The sequence below is a fragment of the Euleptes europaea genome, chromosome 2 (genome assembly GCF_029931775.1).
Source record: "Euleptes europaea isolate rEulEur1 chromosome 2, rEulEur1.hap1, whole genome shotgun sequence".
In the NCBI taxonomy this organism is placed as follows: domain Eukaryota; kingdom Metazoa; phylum Chordata; class Lepidosauria; order Squamata; family Sphaerodactylidae; genus Euleptes; species Euleptes europaea.
Window position 1 is genome coordinate 810,116 of NC_079313.1, and position 13,666 is coordinate 823,781.

At 54.5% G+C, this 13,666-nt stretch overlaps 1 protein-coding gene across 1 annotated transcript; it reads left to right on the forward strand.

Annotated features, from left to right (window-relative positions):
- Positions 1-9,281: 9,281 nt before the first annotated feature.
- VMAC (vimentin type intermediate filament associated coiled-coil protein) lies at positions 9,282-12,647 on the forward strand. The gene is made up of 2 exons (XM_056845420.1): positions 9,282-9,505; positions 12,305-12,647. The coding sequence occupies exons 1-2, from the start codon at positions 9,282-9,284 to the stop codon at positions 12,645-12,647; spliced, it is 567 nt and encodes a 188-aa protein (XP_056701398.1).
- Positions 12,648-13,666: the final 1,019 nt, after the last annotated feature.

A 13,666-nucleotide genomic window follows, 5' to 3' on the forward strand; every position in this document is an offset into this window, starting at 1 on the left:
GCCCAAGGTCTCCCAGCTGGCTTCATATGGAGGAGTGGGGAAACCAACCCAGTTCACCAGATTAGCCTCCGCCGCTCATGTGGAGGAGTGGGGAATCAAACCCGGTTCTCCAGCTCAGAGTCCACCACTCCAAACCACAGTTCTTAACCACTACGCCACGCTCAGCACCTTCAGCTCAGGAGGCTCAGACTGACCTCTGGCTCCAAGAATGACTCCGGATGCGCAGCCGCCAATGAAGTAGTTGACGGGATCGTCCGGGGCCTCGCGGATCTGAGCGCTGAGGCACGTGGTCACCCCAAAGACAGCTCCCAAAGTTGCTGCAAAGAGACCAAAACGTGGTGGGTGTTATTCCATTCTGCCCGGCCCCACACCAAGCAGGCGAAGCAGAACACCAGAAATGGACGCCCAGTTCCGGCTTGGAAGCTAACCCCCTCAAAGCTAACCCCCTCATCCATATGCTCCAAGCCAGAGGCCACACAGGCCAGACAGACACACGAGCAACTGCCAAAAGCATGGCAGGGTGGAGTGGGGGGTCCACAAATTGTGGTGGGCTTATTTGGAGCTCCGTGGCGCAGGAGGAGTCCTGTGGGGCAGAGTGGTAATGCTGCAGTACTGCAGTCAGAAGCTCTCCTCACAACCTGAGTTCAATCCCAATGGAAGTCGGTTTCAGGCAGCCGGCTCAAGGTTGACTCAGCCTTCCATCCTTCCAAGGTCAGTAAAAGGAGTACCCAGCATGCTGGCGATAAAGGAAAGACGACTGGGGAAGGCACTGGCAAACCACCCCGTAAACACAGTCTGCCTAGTAAACGTCGGGATGTGACGTCACCCCATGGGTCAGGAATGACCCGGTGCTTGCACAGGGGACCTTTACCTTTTATTTGGATAGGCAGACCCCCAAGACTGGGTGTCACCATGCAGATCTGGATGAACCACAATACTTGCTAACATTTAGGGCTGAGGACGTTTTGGAGGTGTTAAAACAGCCCCTCTCCAGTTCTTTTATCTGAAATGAAAACAATCCCATGATCTCCGAGCTGTGACTCTGCAGTGCATCCCGCAAAGCCTGCGGGAAGGCCAAGCAAAAGGGGAGGAACCCGGGGGTCAGCAAAAGCCTCCCATCAGGCCCTTCTAGGACCGAAAGGAATTTGCACCTGTCAACAGCCTCTCCTGCCTCTTCCTCTGCAAAGTCTTTGGTGAGGTTAGAAGACTCATGGTGAGCCCCATATCAAGGGCTAAGCCCCCCCCCCCATACACCCCTCCCAAATTCCCTTGGGCTTACAGCCAAGCTGACTCCAGTGCCGACCCTTCCGACTGAGCACAGGAGAGACAACAGAGACTTTAGGACTAAATCAACTGAGGAAGGAACCACCTGCCAGGCACTGGGTTTGTTCGCACCCAAGAGCTCTTAAAATACTGGCAGGGGTTTTCCTGCCCTCTTCCCATGGTCGGCTCTCTCTCCTGGGCACCCTGGAAATCCCATGCTTGCCTCGGCCACCGTGCCTCGTGCAGAGCAGACAAAGTGGTCGGGGCTGGAGGCGCCTGCTCCACTGGCAAAGGCCTCTTTCACAGTGCTGCCAGCTGGCTCGGAGCAGGCACGGGCTGCAGGAAGCCCGGGCACCCTGGACTTTCTTCACTGCCTTCTGGCTCTCCCTTAGCCATCTGGCCAGGGAGGGAGCAAAATGACAGTCAGGAGGTCAAGGGTGCCGTCTTGCTCTCTCCCCACAAAAGGCTGATGGACAGATCCAAGAGGGCAGGCTCTGTAGAGGAGAGGCCCTTTACCCACCCGTGCCTTGGTGAGCATTCAGATGGCCCGCAGGGCTGCAAGTGTCAGAGGCGTGGGGCTTAGTCTCCAGTCCCTGGCACACCCGAGAGTAAATCCCATGGAACAGCATGGGACTTAAGTTCAAGTGAATGTGCCCAGGATGGCCCTCTTAGCATCCTCACAGTCCCTGGCTTTGACTTGGGTGGTTTCTCAAGCCCTCCGGCTCCTCCTGTTTTCCCTTCTCCCTTCGAGAAAGGTAGCAGGAGCTTTTTAGAAACGGGGATAATTTCATCTCTAATGTGGGCCCCAAACAGAACACAACTTCTCTATGACCATTATATCGAGGGGGCGGAGATGTGGCGGTTCTGCTTATGAGGCCGGATCAGCATGTGCAGCCAAATAAGGTGGTGGAGTGGGGCACGCCATTGTGGGAACCTCTGGTCTCCTGAAATGCTGGAGGCAAACTTGGAGAGAACTTTTAATGTAGGGAAGTGTTTCTTCGTCATCTTCTTCCCCCCCATGAAGTCAAAGCTGACTTCTGGCAACCCCTGGTGGGGTTTTCAAGGCATGAGATGTTCGTAGGTGGTTTGCCATTGCCTGCCTCTACATCATGCCCCTAGATGGGGCTGTGGCTCAGTGGTAGAGCATCTGCTTGGCATACAGAAGGCCCCACGTTCAATCTCCAGCACCTCCAGTTAAAGGGACTAGGCAAGCAGGTGATGTGAAAGATCTCCACCTGAGACCCTGGAGAGCAGCTGCCTGTCAGAGTAGACAGTACTGACTTTGATGGACCAAGGGGGGTCTGATTCAGCAGAAGACAGCTTCAGGTGTTCATGTGTATTCCTTGGACATCTCCCATCCAAATACTTGCCCGGGTCAACCCTGCTTAGCTTCCGGTATCTGACGAGATCAGGCCGGCCTGGGGCTACCCAGGTCAGGCAATTTTTTCTTCACCACCTGGTCTAACAAAGAGTTGTGGAGAACGTGCTGTTTTGTGTCATAAAGCCCAACTTCGGGGCGCCCCTCTCCTCACCACAGAAACGTAAGGGGCCGGCTGAGGCTCAACAGGGGTGGGCAGAGACAACCCTAAATGTTCAAAGGTACTTGGGGAATTAAAGTGGCTACAGTCATGACCCTCAGAGATAGAACACAACTTGCTGTACATGTGCATTTGGTGGGGTGACACGCAGTGCTCCATGCGCCACCCCGCCAACCACACACACAAGAGGCGTTTTATCTTTGATACAGGCATACAGGAATCACATGGCTCTTTTGGTGGACGGCAATCGCCAATGTGACTCTCCACGAGCTGCAGAGGGAGCCCCTCAGCTGTTCGGTGTAGAAGGGCATTGTGGGAAAGTGCAGGGAGGGCTCTGATCTGGAGCCGCAGCTATGGTGTACACCTCTCCCTCCCCAATTTAAAAATGCATTAAGAGAAGTTTTAAGTGAATGTAACTATATGAATAACAGAGTTGGAAGGGACTAACAGGGTCATCTAGTCCAACCCCCTGCACAAAGCAGGAAATTCACAACTACCTCCCCTCCCCACACTCCCAGTGACCCCTACTCCATGCCCAGAAGATGGCCAAGATGGCCTCCCTCTCATCATCTGCTTAAGGTCATAGAATCAGCATTGCTGACAGATGGCCATCTAGCCTCTGCTTAAAAACCTCCAGGGAAGGAGAGCTCACCACCTCCCAAGGAAGCCTGTTCCACTGAGGAACCGCTCTGTTAGAAAATTCTTCCTAATGTCTAGACAGAAACACTTTTGATTTAATTTCAACCCATCGGTTCTGGTCCGACCTTCCGGGGCAATAGAAAACAACTCGGCACCATCCTCTCTATGACATCCCTTCAAGTACTTGAAGATGGTTATCATGATCCCTCTCAGTCGTCTCCTCTCCAGGCTAAACATACGCAGCTTCTTCAACCTTTCCTCATAGGACTTTGTCTCCTGGCTTAAGTTGCTGTCTTAACTCTTCATCTTAGCAGGGGGCAGAAAAGCAGACCTATCGCTCAGGGATAAGCCACAAGTCTGACACTGGCTACTGAGATAAGGGAAAGGGATACCCCCAGCAGGAACAACCTCGTATACCCTTTGACCCTACCCTTCTTCTCAAGGAACCCAGGGCAGCAGACATGACCCCCCCCCTCCATTTTATCCTCCCAGTACCCGTGAGGCAGGCCAGGGCCACAGTCACTCAGAGTGGAGATCCAAACCGGTGTCTCCTTGGCCTGGCTTTTTAACCCCGACCCCACGGTGGCCAGTGCGGGATTTACCCATGGTGACGGTCATCGTCGTGGCCCTCTGAACAGCTTGCAGGGCTGATTCCGGCGGGTACAGGATAATGTGGAAAGCCGAACCGACCAAACCTATAGAAAGGAGGGAGGGGGAAATCAGCTTTTTTAAAAGAGCCATCAAAAGGTTAGGACAGAGAAAGGAGCAAAGCCTTGACAGTTTTAAAAGAAGGCAGGCAAGCTTTGGGGCAGCAAATAACAGTATTGTGCATTTATATTCTGCAGAGTTTCCAAGTGCTTCCTTTAGATTCTCTTGGTCAGGTGTAATTTTTACGCCAGCCTGGCAAGGGAGGCCAGAATTATATTACAAGTGGGAACCGGATCCCAGCACCCTGCTCTCACCTGTCCTCCCTGTAAATCGATGCAGTTCACCCCTATAAAGGCTGCTTGGTGATGAGCCTTGGATGGTGGTGGGGGAGAAGGTGATCACAGAGACCTCCCCCTCATTCCTTGACGAAATGTGTTAATTTGAGGGTGCTTCCACATGGTGACGATTCCCTGTTGTGCCTTTATTGCATTGGCAGTCACCGCAAGGGAGCTTCTACATAGGGGCATTCCCTGCAGCACACACACACACACCTCATCAATAATGGGATCTGCTTTCAGAAAGAAAATTGGTAGCAGGCACATCTCCACAGTGTAATGAAGCTGTTCACTTATTTAATCCAAATGTTTCTCTCCTGCCTTGGGGAAAGGCCGTGGCTCAGTGGTGGAGCATCTGCTCGGTATGCAGAAGGTCACAGGTTCAGCCCTCAGTGGCATCTCCAGTTAAAGGGAAGCAGGCAAGTAGGTGATGTGAAAAGACCCCTGCCTGAGACCCTGGAGAGCCACTGCTGGTCTGAGCAGACAATACTGACACTGATGGACCAAGGGGGGGGGTCAGATTCAGTATGAGGCTGCTTCATGCGTTCATCTGCCTCATCTCAGACACAAGGCAGCGAAGAACACAACGATAAGGTGGTGAGGGCACCAAAGAGACCAGCCCAGGTGACAAGGCTAAAAGCACAGAGTGAGGAACTAAGCAGCCGGCCTTCCTGCAAATGCTGTCTGGAAGAAAACGGTCACGCGCCTTCCCAAATGGAACGGGTGGAGGCAACGTCCGCACCCACTCTGAAGACCATTCCACTGATCCCACCACCAAAAATCCCCTCGGCCACCTAGCTGTAAGCTTACGACAATGAGCATCATTGGAATGGGGACCCATCCCACAAGATGTTCTTTGCCAATTGTTATTGTTTTCATTTTTAGTCCACCTTTTTCACTGGGACCCAAAGCGGATTACAAACATGATAAAAACTTCCAGTCAATCAGAAAGTGGATTACAAAACGTGTCAACGCAGGCAGTGAGCAGATTGCAAGGGGTGATGATGCCATCTGAATCGAACGGCAAAGATTCCCAGTAAGACAAAAGGATGCAGTTGGGGTGGGATGGTCAAACAGCGGGGGACCTCACCAAGCACCAAGCATGCCAATGTATCTGTTGAAGGCATCAAGCCCTGAAGTGCAGGAAAGACTTTCTGCCCAAGGAAAGTCACCGTCGGAGCAGTGGAGCTTTTGCGGTGGAACACAGGCAGGATGGTGCTGCTGCACTCGTCTTGTTTGTGGCTTCCTAAAGGCACCTGGTTGACCACTGTGTGAACAGACTGCTGGACTTGATGGGCCTGGGTCTGATCCAGCAGGGCCTTTCTTATGTTCTTATGTTCCAAGAACGCCCTCCTGAACCCTTCTATTTTGCCCATTTTGTGAAGCCTATTGGAGAGCAGTCCCTTTTATCCAAAGCACTGACTGCAACCGATCTGTCAAAATTTCAGTTTTCCCAACCCCAAATGCTCCATCAGGATTATTCAGGGAGACCAACCTGAAACAACCCACAGAACTCTGACAATGATTCAATATCCCCAGCACAGGGTTGACACTCAAACTTGCATTATCTAAGTAAGACTGGATGAGGGAGAAATCATCAGAAAATAATCAAGAATCATTATGCCTCATCTCCAAATCAACGTTGAGAAGGAAACCAAGTCAAATCAGAGTTACATTTACTACAGTTTTTTTTTAAAAAACCCCAGTAAAAGGCCCAATGGTGATGGGGGGGGGGGAGCTGGCAGCAGACACCAGCAGAGAAGTGTGGAAGTCTACACCTTCCCAGCAGTATGGACCTCAAACCCATTTGAGAAAACGTGCAGCGAAGCCAGGGGATGCCCAGAAGGCAAACAGCTGCAGCCTGATGTCATGCAAAGGACACCTCCACATCTGTGCTACAGTTTGGGCTGGAGGGCACAGAGCAGAACTGCCGTGTGCGGAAGCCAACTGAAGTCAGTCAGAATGAACCCATTTAAATCATACTAGACGGTGGTGTGAGTAGAGAGAGCCTTCCCTCTCAAAGCAAGATTAGGTTGGTTCAGAGCATTGTCTGCTGGGTGTTGGTGGAGCCGGATGCCGTCCCCTCTTCCTTTTGCGCAACCCCTGCAATGAATGCCTGTTAATCTAGAGTCACTCTCAAACAGCACGGATTAACCGGTTCAGCTTCTTTCTGTGCGGAGCATCTTGCTTCCCAAACTGCAGGGGTTCTTTGGGGGTGGGGGCTTCTGTTGTCTAGTCCCTCCTTTGCATGTTGACCCCAGGTTGGCTGCAGGTGTTCCGGAACCTAATTTGGTATGCAATTTTCTTGAACTGAAAGCAGAATGGAGAAAAGCGTGGGGGGGTGTCTCCTCACTCAAATCCAGTGCCACCCCCTCACCTCACCTGTTTTTTTTTAATTGGGGAGGGGTCATGGCTCAGTGGTAGAGCATCTGCTTGGCAGGCAGAAGGTCCCAGGTTCAATCCCCAGTGGCATCTCCAGTTAAAGGGACCAGGCAAGTAGGTGATGTGAAAGACCCCTGCCTGAGACCCTGGAGAGCCACTGCCGGTCTGAGCAGACAATACTGATGATGGACTAAGGGTCTGATTCAGTATAAGGCAGCTTCATGTGTACTAGAAAATAAAGATGCTTTTATCTCTTATTCAGCGGCAAAGTTCAGTTATGCAGCCAGTAAGATACTGAGATCCTCCGTTGGGGTTTTAAAAGTGTAATTTTGGGAGGGGCCGTGGCTCAGTGGGGGAGCATCTGCTTGGCATGCACAAGGTCCCAGGTTCAAGTCTGTTTTTCTGCAGACAGACACTGCTGCCCTCTCCAGGATCAGAGGAGCCATACCTATTGTATTAGGTGCTGTGGAGCACATGCAGGAGAATGCTGCTGCTGCCATCGTCTTGCTTGTGGGCTTCCTGGAGGAACCTGGTTGGCCACTGTGTGAACAGAATGCAAGACTTGACGGGCCTGGGTCTGATCCAGCACTGCCTTTCTTATACTCTTATGATGTATACCGGTTCTCTCCAGTCTCAGAGGAGCATGCCTATTATGTTAGGCGCTGTGGAGCGCAGGCAGGATAAATGCTGCTGCAGCCGTCTTGCTTGTGGGCTTCCTGGAGGCACCTGGTTGGCCACTGTGTGAACAGACTGCTGGACTTGACGGACCTTGATCTGATCCAGCAGGGCCTTTCTTATGTTCTTAAAGGTACCTTCGTCTTGCAGCCGCTCTTACCGACTCACTGGCATGTCACACAAGACTGACAGTAATCCTCAGGTGCCGTAGAACACAGGCAGGATGCTGCTGCTGCAGCTGCCTTGCTTGTGGGCTTCCTAGAGGCACCCGGTTGGCCCCTGTGTGGACAGACTGCTGGACTTGATGGGCCTGGGTCTGATCCAGCAGGGCTTTCCTTATGTTCTTATGGAGGATGGGGCTACCCATGGCTACTAGACAAAATGGATACTAGTCATGATGCATGCCTGTTCTCTCCAGGATCAGAGGAGCAGGCCAATTCTATTAGGTGCTGAGGAACACAGGCAGGATAAATGCTGCTGCAGCCGTCTTGCTTGTGGGCTTCCCAGAGGCCCCTGTGTGGACAGACGGCTGGACTGGATGGGCCTTCAGTCTGATCCAGCAGGGCCTTTCTGAGGTCCTTAACAGGCTCTTGCATCGGGGAAAGGGGCCACCGCGGGCAAAGCAGGTCCAACCAATGCAGGGCTTTTCTTGTGTTCTAATCCCCAGGGACGTCTCCGGTTCAAAGGGACCAGAGGCGAGTAGGGGATGGGGGAGACCCTGGAGAGCCGCTGCCGGTCTGAGTAGACCAGTACTGGCTTTGGATGGACCCAGAGGGGTGTGCGTGTGTGTCTGATTCAGTACCTGGGCAGCTTCGTGGGTTCATTTCTCACCCCCCCGCCGCCCCCCCATTGGGGACCCCCGCTCCGGGCCCGGCCAGGCCAAGGTCACGGGGGGGGGGGGCGCGCGCGGCCTCCCTCCCCCCTGGCCCTCCCCCCCCGGCGGGGCGCGTCCCCGCGAGGCCCTCACCCACCCAGCCCGGCGCTGAGGCGCGTGAGGATCCAGGCCTTGCGCGGGCAGTTGGTGCCCTCCGGGATGGCCCAGTAGTCGTCCATGGCGTCGGCGGCTCTGCCAGCACAGCGAGACTCGGCCAAAATCCCGCGAGAGCTCGGCGGGAGGGCGTGGCCTAGCTCTGGCCAGTCGGCGCTCGCGGAGGAGCGGCTTCCGCCGGGCCCGGCTCCCATTGGCTGGAGGCGGGGGCGTGGCCTAGCTCTGGCCAGTCGGCGCTCGCGGAGGGGCGGCTTCCGCCGGGCCCGGCTCCCATTGGCTGGAGGCGGGGGCGTGGCCTAGCTCTGGCCAGTCGGCGCTCGCGGAGGAGCGGCTTCCGCCGGGCCCGGCTCCCATTGGCTGGAGGCGGGGGCGTGGCCTAGCTCTGGCCAGTCGGCGCTCGCGGAGGAGCGGCTTCCGCCGGGCCCGGCTCCCAATGGCTGGAGGCGGGGGCGTGGCCTAGCTCTGGCCAGTCGGCGCTCGCGGAGGAGCGGCTTCCGCCGGGCCCGGCTCCCATTGGCTGGAGGCGGGGGCGTGGCCTAGCTCTGGCCAGTCGGCGCTCGCGGAGGAGCGGCTTCCGCCGGGCCCGGCTCCCAATGGCTGGAGGCGGGGGCGTGGCCTAGCTCCGGCCAGTCGGCGCTCGCGGAGGAGCGGCTTCCGCCGGGCCCGGCTCCCATTGGCTGGAGTCGGGGGCGTGGCCTAGCTCCGGCCAGTCGGCGCTCGCGGAGGAGCGGCTTCCGCCGGGCCCGGCTCCCATTGGCTGGAGGCGCGGCATGGGCGGTGGGGCGTGTGCGGAAGTGCGCCGCTTCCGGCAGGATGTCTTCGCCGCCCTCCGCCGGCTCCCGCCCGAGCGCGCCGCCGACGCCGGTGCAGATCCGCGAGGCCAACGCCCACCTGGCGGCGCTGCACGGGCGCGTGGCCGAGCTGGAGCGGCGCCTGGCGGCGGCGGAGGAGACGGTGCGCGGCCAGGCCCACAGCCTCATCCGCAAGGACCAGGAGCTGCGCGGAGCTCTCGGCAGCCTCCGGCAGGCCAAGGACAGGTGCGGCGGCGGCGCCCCCCCCCCCCCGGGAGGCCCTCAGGACGGGAGGCGGGTCGGAGGAGCCCCGCTGGGCTGATCAGCGATGCTGGCTCTATGACCTCAGGCAGATCACGGGAGGGAGAATCCTAGAGTGGGAAGGGACCACCAGGGGTCATCTAGTCTAGCCCCCCGCCCAATGCAGGGAACTCACAACTATCTCCCCCCCCCACACACACACACCCAGTGACCCCCTACTCCGTGCCCAGATGATGGCCAAGATGCCCCCCTCCCTCTCATCATCTGCCTAAGGTCATAGAATCAGCATTGCTGACAGGTGGCCATCTAGCCTCTTCTCGGCCATCTTCTGGGCATGGAGTAGGGGATCACTGGGGGTGTGAAGGGGGAGGCAGTTGTGAGTTTCCCTCATTGTGCAGGGGGTTGGACTAGATGACCCTGGTGGTCCCTTCCAACTCCGTGATCCCCCCCCTTTCTGAGCAGGCAGAGCGCTGGGGAGCGTGGGGGGGGGATGGCCTTGGCAAGTGGGCGGGAAGGGGAATGCAGGGAGAGAGAGAGAGACCGGTTCTTCCTACCCCCCCCCCCCCATTCATCCTCCCCAAAAGGGGTTTAGATCCTTGGGACTAGGATCACGCCCTGAAATATAACAATGGCTTGGCTTTCGTGTTTGAGAGCTTGCATCCGAATAACTGGCAGCCAGGAGCTGAAGTCCTTTGAAAAAAATCAGCAAGGTAGTTTTTCCCCCTTGACATTAAAGATAGTATTTTTAAAAATTCTCAGTACCTTAAACCTGAGGATCAGAAGGATAACTCTTTTTTTTTTTTTTTTTAGATATTTTTATTGATTTTTAGAATTATCTGGGGATACAGGAAAGGAAAAAGGGTAAGGGAGGTGTAAAGAGAATACGTTTGTTAACCCCTAACATAGTTTGCTTAGTCATCATTTTTTAACATATTGTATTTAATCACCAAAATCATTTTCATAACATTTAAAAGAATCTATTACTGTTTTCTAATCTTAATAAATTCCTTAAAAAAAGAAAGAAAAAAAAGATTGAAGGGTAACTCTTGAAAAATGCAGCGGAAAGATAAATTCAGGACTCTCAAATTACATTTTTCTTTTTTAAAAAACGTTTTTAAAATAAATCTTTTCCTAGTTGTTGGCAGCTTGCAGATGTTACAGATCTGTTTTCCACATGCAAGCGGGCGAGTGTAGCTTCCTTGTTGCTGCTGTGGGCAGTTAATACAGCTCAGCGGCGATGGGGCTTCCTTCCACGTGGCGCCTCTCCCTGCAGCTTCCCTGCCCCAGCCTCCCAGCTGTTGCTGTTATCCCCGCCCACTTTGTAAAAACACTTGGGGGTGCCAGAAAAGGCGTTGGCAGACGCCATGGCACCCGCGGGCACCACACTGAAGACCTCTGAATCAGATTACAAAATTGCCAGGCTAGTGTGAACTCGCCGGATCTCGGAAGCTGGGAACTGTGGCTTCCAGTTCTGAAGTGGTTGTGGTGATTTTGACAGTTAATTTGCAAGTAGGCAGTGCCAGCTTGAAGAAGTGGGACGTGATGGATCTGCGGGTGCTCGTTTCTGCTTCCCTGTCAAGGTGTGTGCAGGAGGGGCCTCACTTAGGTCTTATTTTGCACGTGTGGGCTGCGACCAGTGTGCGTGTATTAGTATTCTCCACCTGTGAGTATCCTCTCCCAACTGGGAAGAAAAAGGGCCTGTTCTCGATGCTAGCCAGGTCTCCTGTGCCTGGCTCATGAGCAGGACTGAAGGGTGCTCTGATTGGTAAGCTTATTCTCCTCCACCTTTGAGGGTACTACAGTTATAATGTTATAACAATACTGAATTACCCTCAGTGGTGTGGGGGGAGAAAACAGCTGTTGTGGGGGCAAGGTAGGGGAAATGGTGGCCAGGTGGGAAAATCCAAACTTCCCCACCCGCACATCACCCCCCCCCCCGGGTAAAGCAGTTTTGAGAAAGGTCAGAGAAGAGCCAGGGGAACCCCCCCCCCCAGAGGTGCACAGGTACACCACGATGCTGTGGGGAAGGGGGGTGCACCTGCCAACAGCATTGACCCTGGGGCAAATGACCCACGTGGAAACCTCCGTAGCCTGCTCTGGTGTAGAGGGCTCCGTTGAGCATAATTGACTGCAATCCTAAAGACACGTTCCTGGGAGTAAGTCCCAGTGAATAACACAGGCTTTATATCTGAGTAGACCTGCTGAAGGCTGTTCCCTTAAAGCCACGTTTAAGAAATGTTTATGGTTTTTCTTCTTTAGTTATTTTTAATGCACTCCCTCGTTATAACATTGCTACACAACTAGCAACTGTATAAGGTAGCAGGGACATTGTAAAGCCTTTTGCTGTGTTTTTGCAGCTAGCGTCTTCTTCTCCTTTCTTGAAAAGGTCACTTAGGTCATCAGCGCTCTGAACAGCCAGTTAAGCTAGTCAGTTAAACTCTTTGCATTTTTGTGATGTGGCTTTCCTGCCCCAGGAACTTCCCACTTGGGAGCAGCCAAGGTCCCCGTAGCACCCTGGGCCTGGTTTACTGGTGTCATGATGATTGTGTGAATGACTTTCCCTCCCTCGGTCCCGGATGGGCTGGCAAACTCACCACTTCCTTTGAAGGAGGCGGAAAGAGGCCATCTTTCCCAACGTGCCTGCGACCTCGCAGCGTTCACACAACCACAGCCTGGCCACTGTGCCGGGGCCCTCTCGTGGTAGTGTCCTGCCCGGAGGTGTGCTTCTCAGACTCAGCAGCGTGGCTTGATTATGCTTCATACACCTTTCCTTCCACTCCCAAGGGAGATCGCCATGCTGGAAGAGAAGCTGCTCTCCTCTGAGGAGAAAGCGCAGAAACTGCTGGGGCTGCTTCAAGACAAAGACGCCGTGATCCTGCAGCTGAAGCACAGGAGCCACCTGCTGACCAAAATCTGCCGCAGCCGGCCCGTCCTGGACAACCTTTTGGCGTACATGGCCGAAGGGGAGCAGCTGAGCCCTGTCCCCGGGACCCAGAGCGAGGGCAGCTCCCCGGATCGTGGCCTCTTCCTGGAGACAAACTGTACCCTCGGTTTGGACTCTCAAGACTTTTCGCTGTGCGACGAGGATCAGGAGTCAGGCAAGAGTTTGTTTGGGACGACTGTGTGAACGGGCCCCAGTATCGGTGACCTCCTTCTGGGAACCCTCCTAGCGCAAGCCCCTTAAGCAGGATTCCAGTCGAATGCCTTGAACCCTGGGAACTCTGCCTCAACAGGCTTGAGGACCTGCAGAAACTCTGCAGAACTGAAATCTTCAGTTATACTTGGGGCTGATCTGTGCCCCAATCCCTGACCCCCTTCCCCAACTGGGACTGGGGCACCAGAGCCTTTAGAAGCAGGGATTCCCCCCCCCCCCGGCAGTAAGGCAGCTGAGGGGGCTGGCCCTCCCCACCACTCAGTTTCATTAATGTTGCTTTAAGAGGTTTCCTGTCCCCTGTAATTTGCAACAAAGGTCCCCAGTGGTGGGACTGATGGGTATCTCAGGGCTTGCACTCTGTTATACATATGATCGCTTTCTTTGTTGTTCTCAGTGGGTTTTGATTCCAAACTGGCCAAAAGGGGGGCAATATCTCCCTCCTCAGGCTCTGGCCCCTGTGTTTTGTTTTTTGGTGTGTGTGTGTGGGGGGGAGGGGGCAGTAAACGCTGCTTCTGAATGGGCCAAGGAACGAAATGCAGCAAACTCTGCATTTGTCCAAGCTCCTGTTTGCCCTTCACCGTGTCTCATGTCTCCTTCGTCAGTTTTTGTGTCAGCCATAACCTTGGAGCAACGTCTCTCTTCTTCCCCTACTCTTGGAGGCCACTGCTGCATGTCACCATCTTGAATATTTTCAATGGGACAGATTCTCCTGGGGTTGATAAAACTCAAAACAGGAGGCAAGGCGTGGTGTGGGATCCCTGGTGTAAAGAATCGTGTGGGTCTACCCCAGGGTAAACAGCGGCTGCTGCTGCTTCTAAGTGTTAGGGTTGACCTTCTGGTCCAGGGCGCCTGGCTTTCTCGATGCTGGTCGTCTTGGGCTTCCAAAGGCTTTTCCTTCTTGTGTCATGCTCTCTTCCAAAGTTTCTGTCGCTGCTGCTCTTCTTACTGTCTGACTGTGTTTGGTCACCAGGCTGTTTTAAGGTGTATGGAAT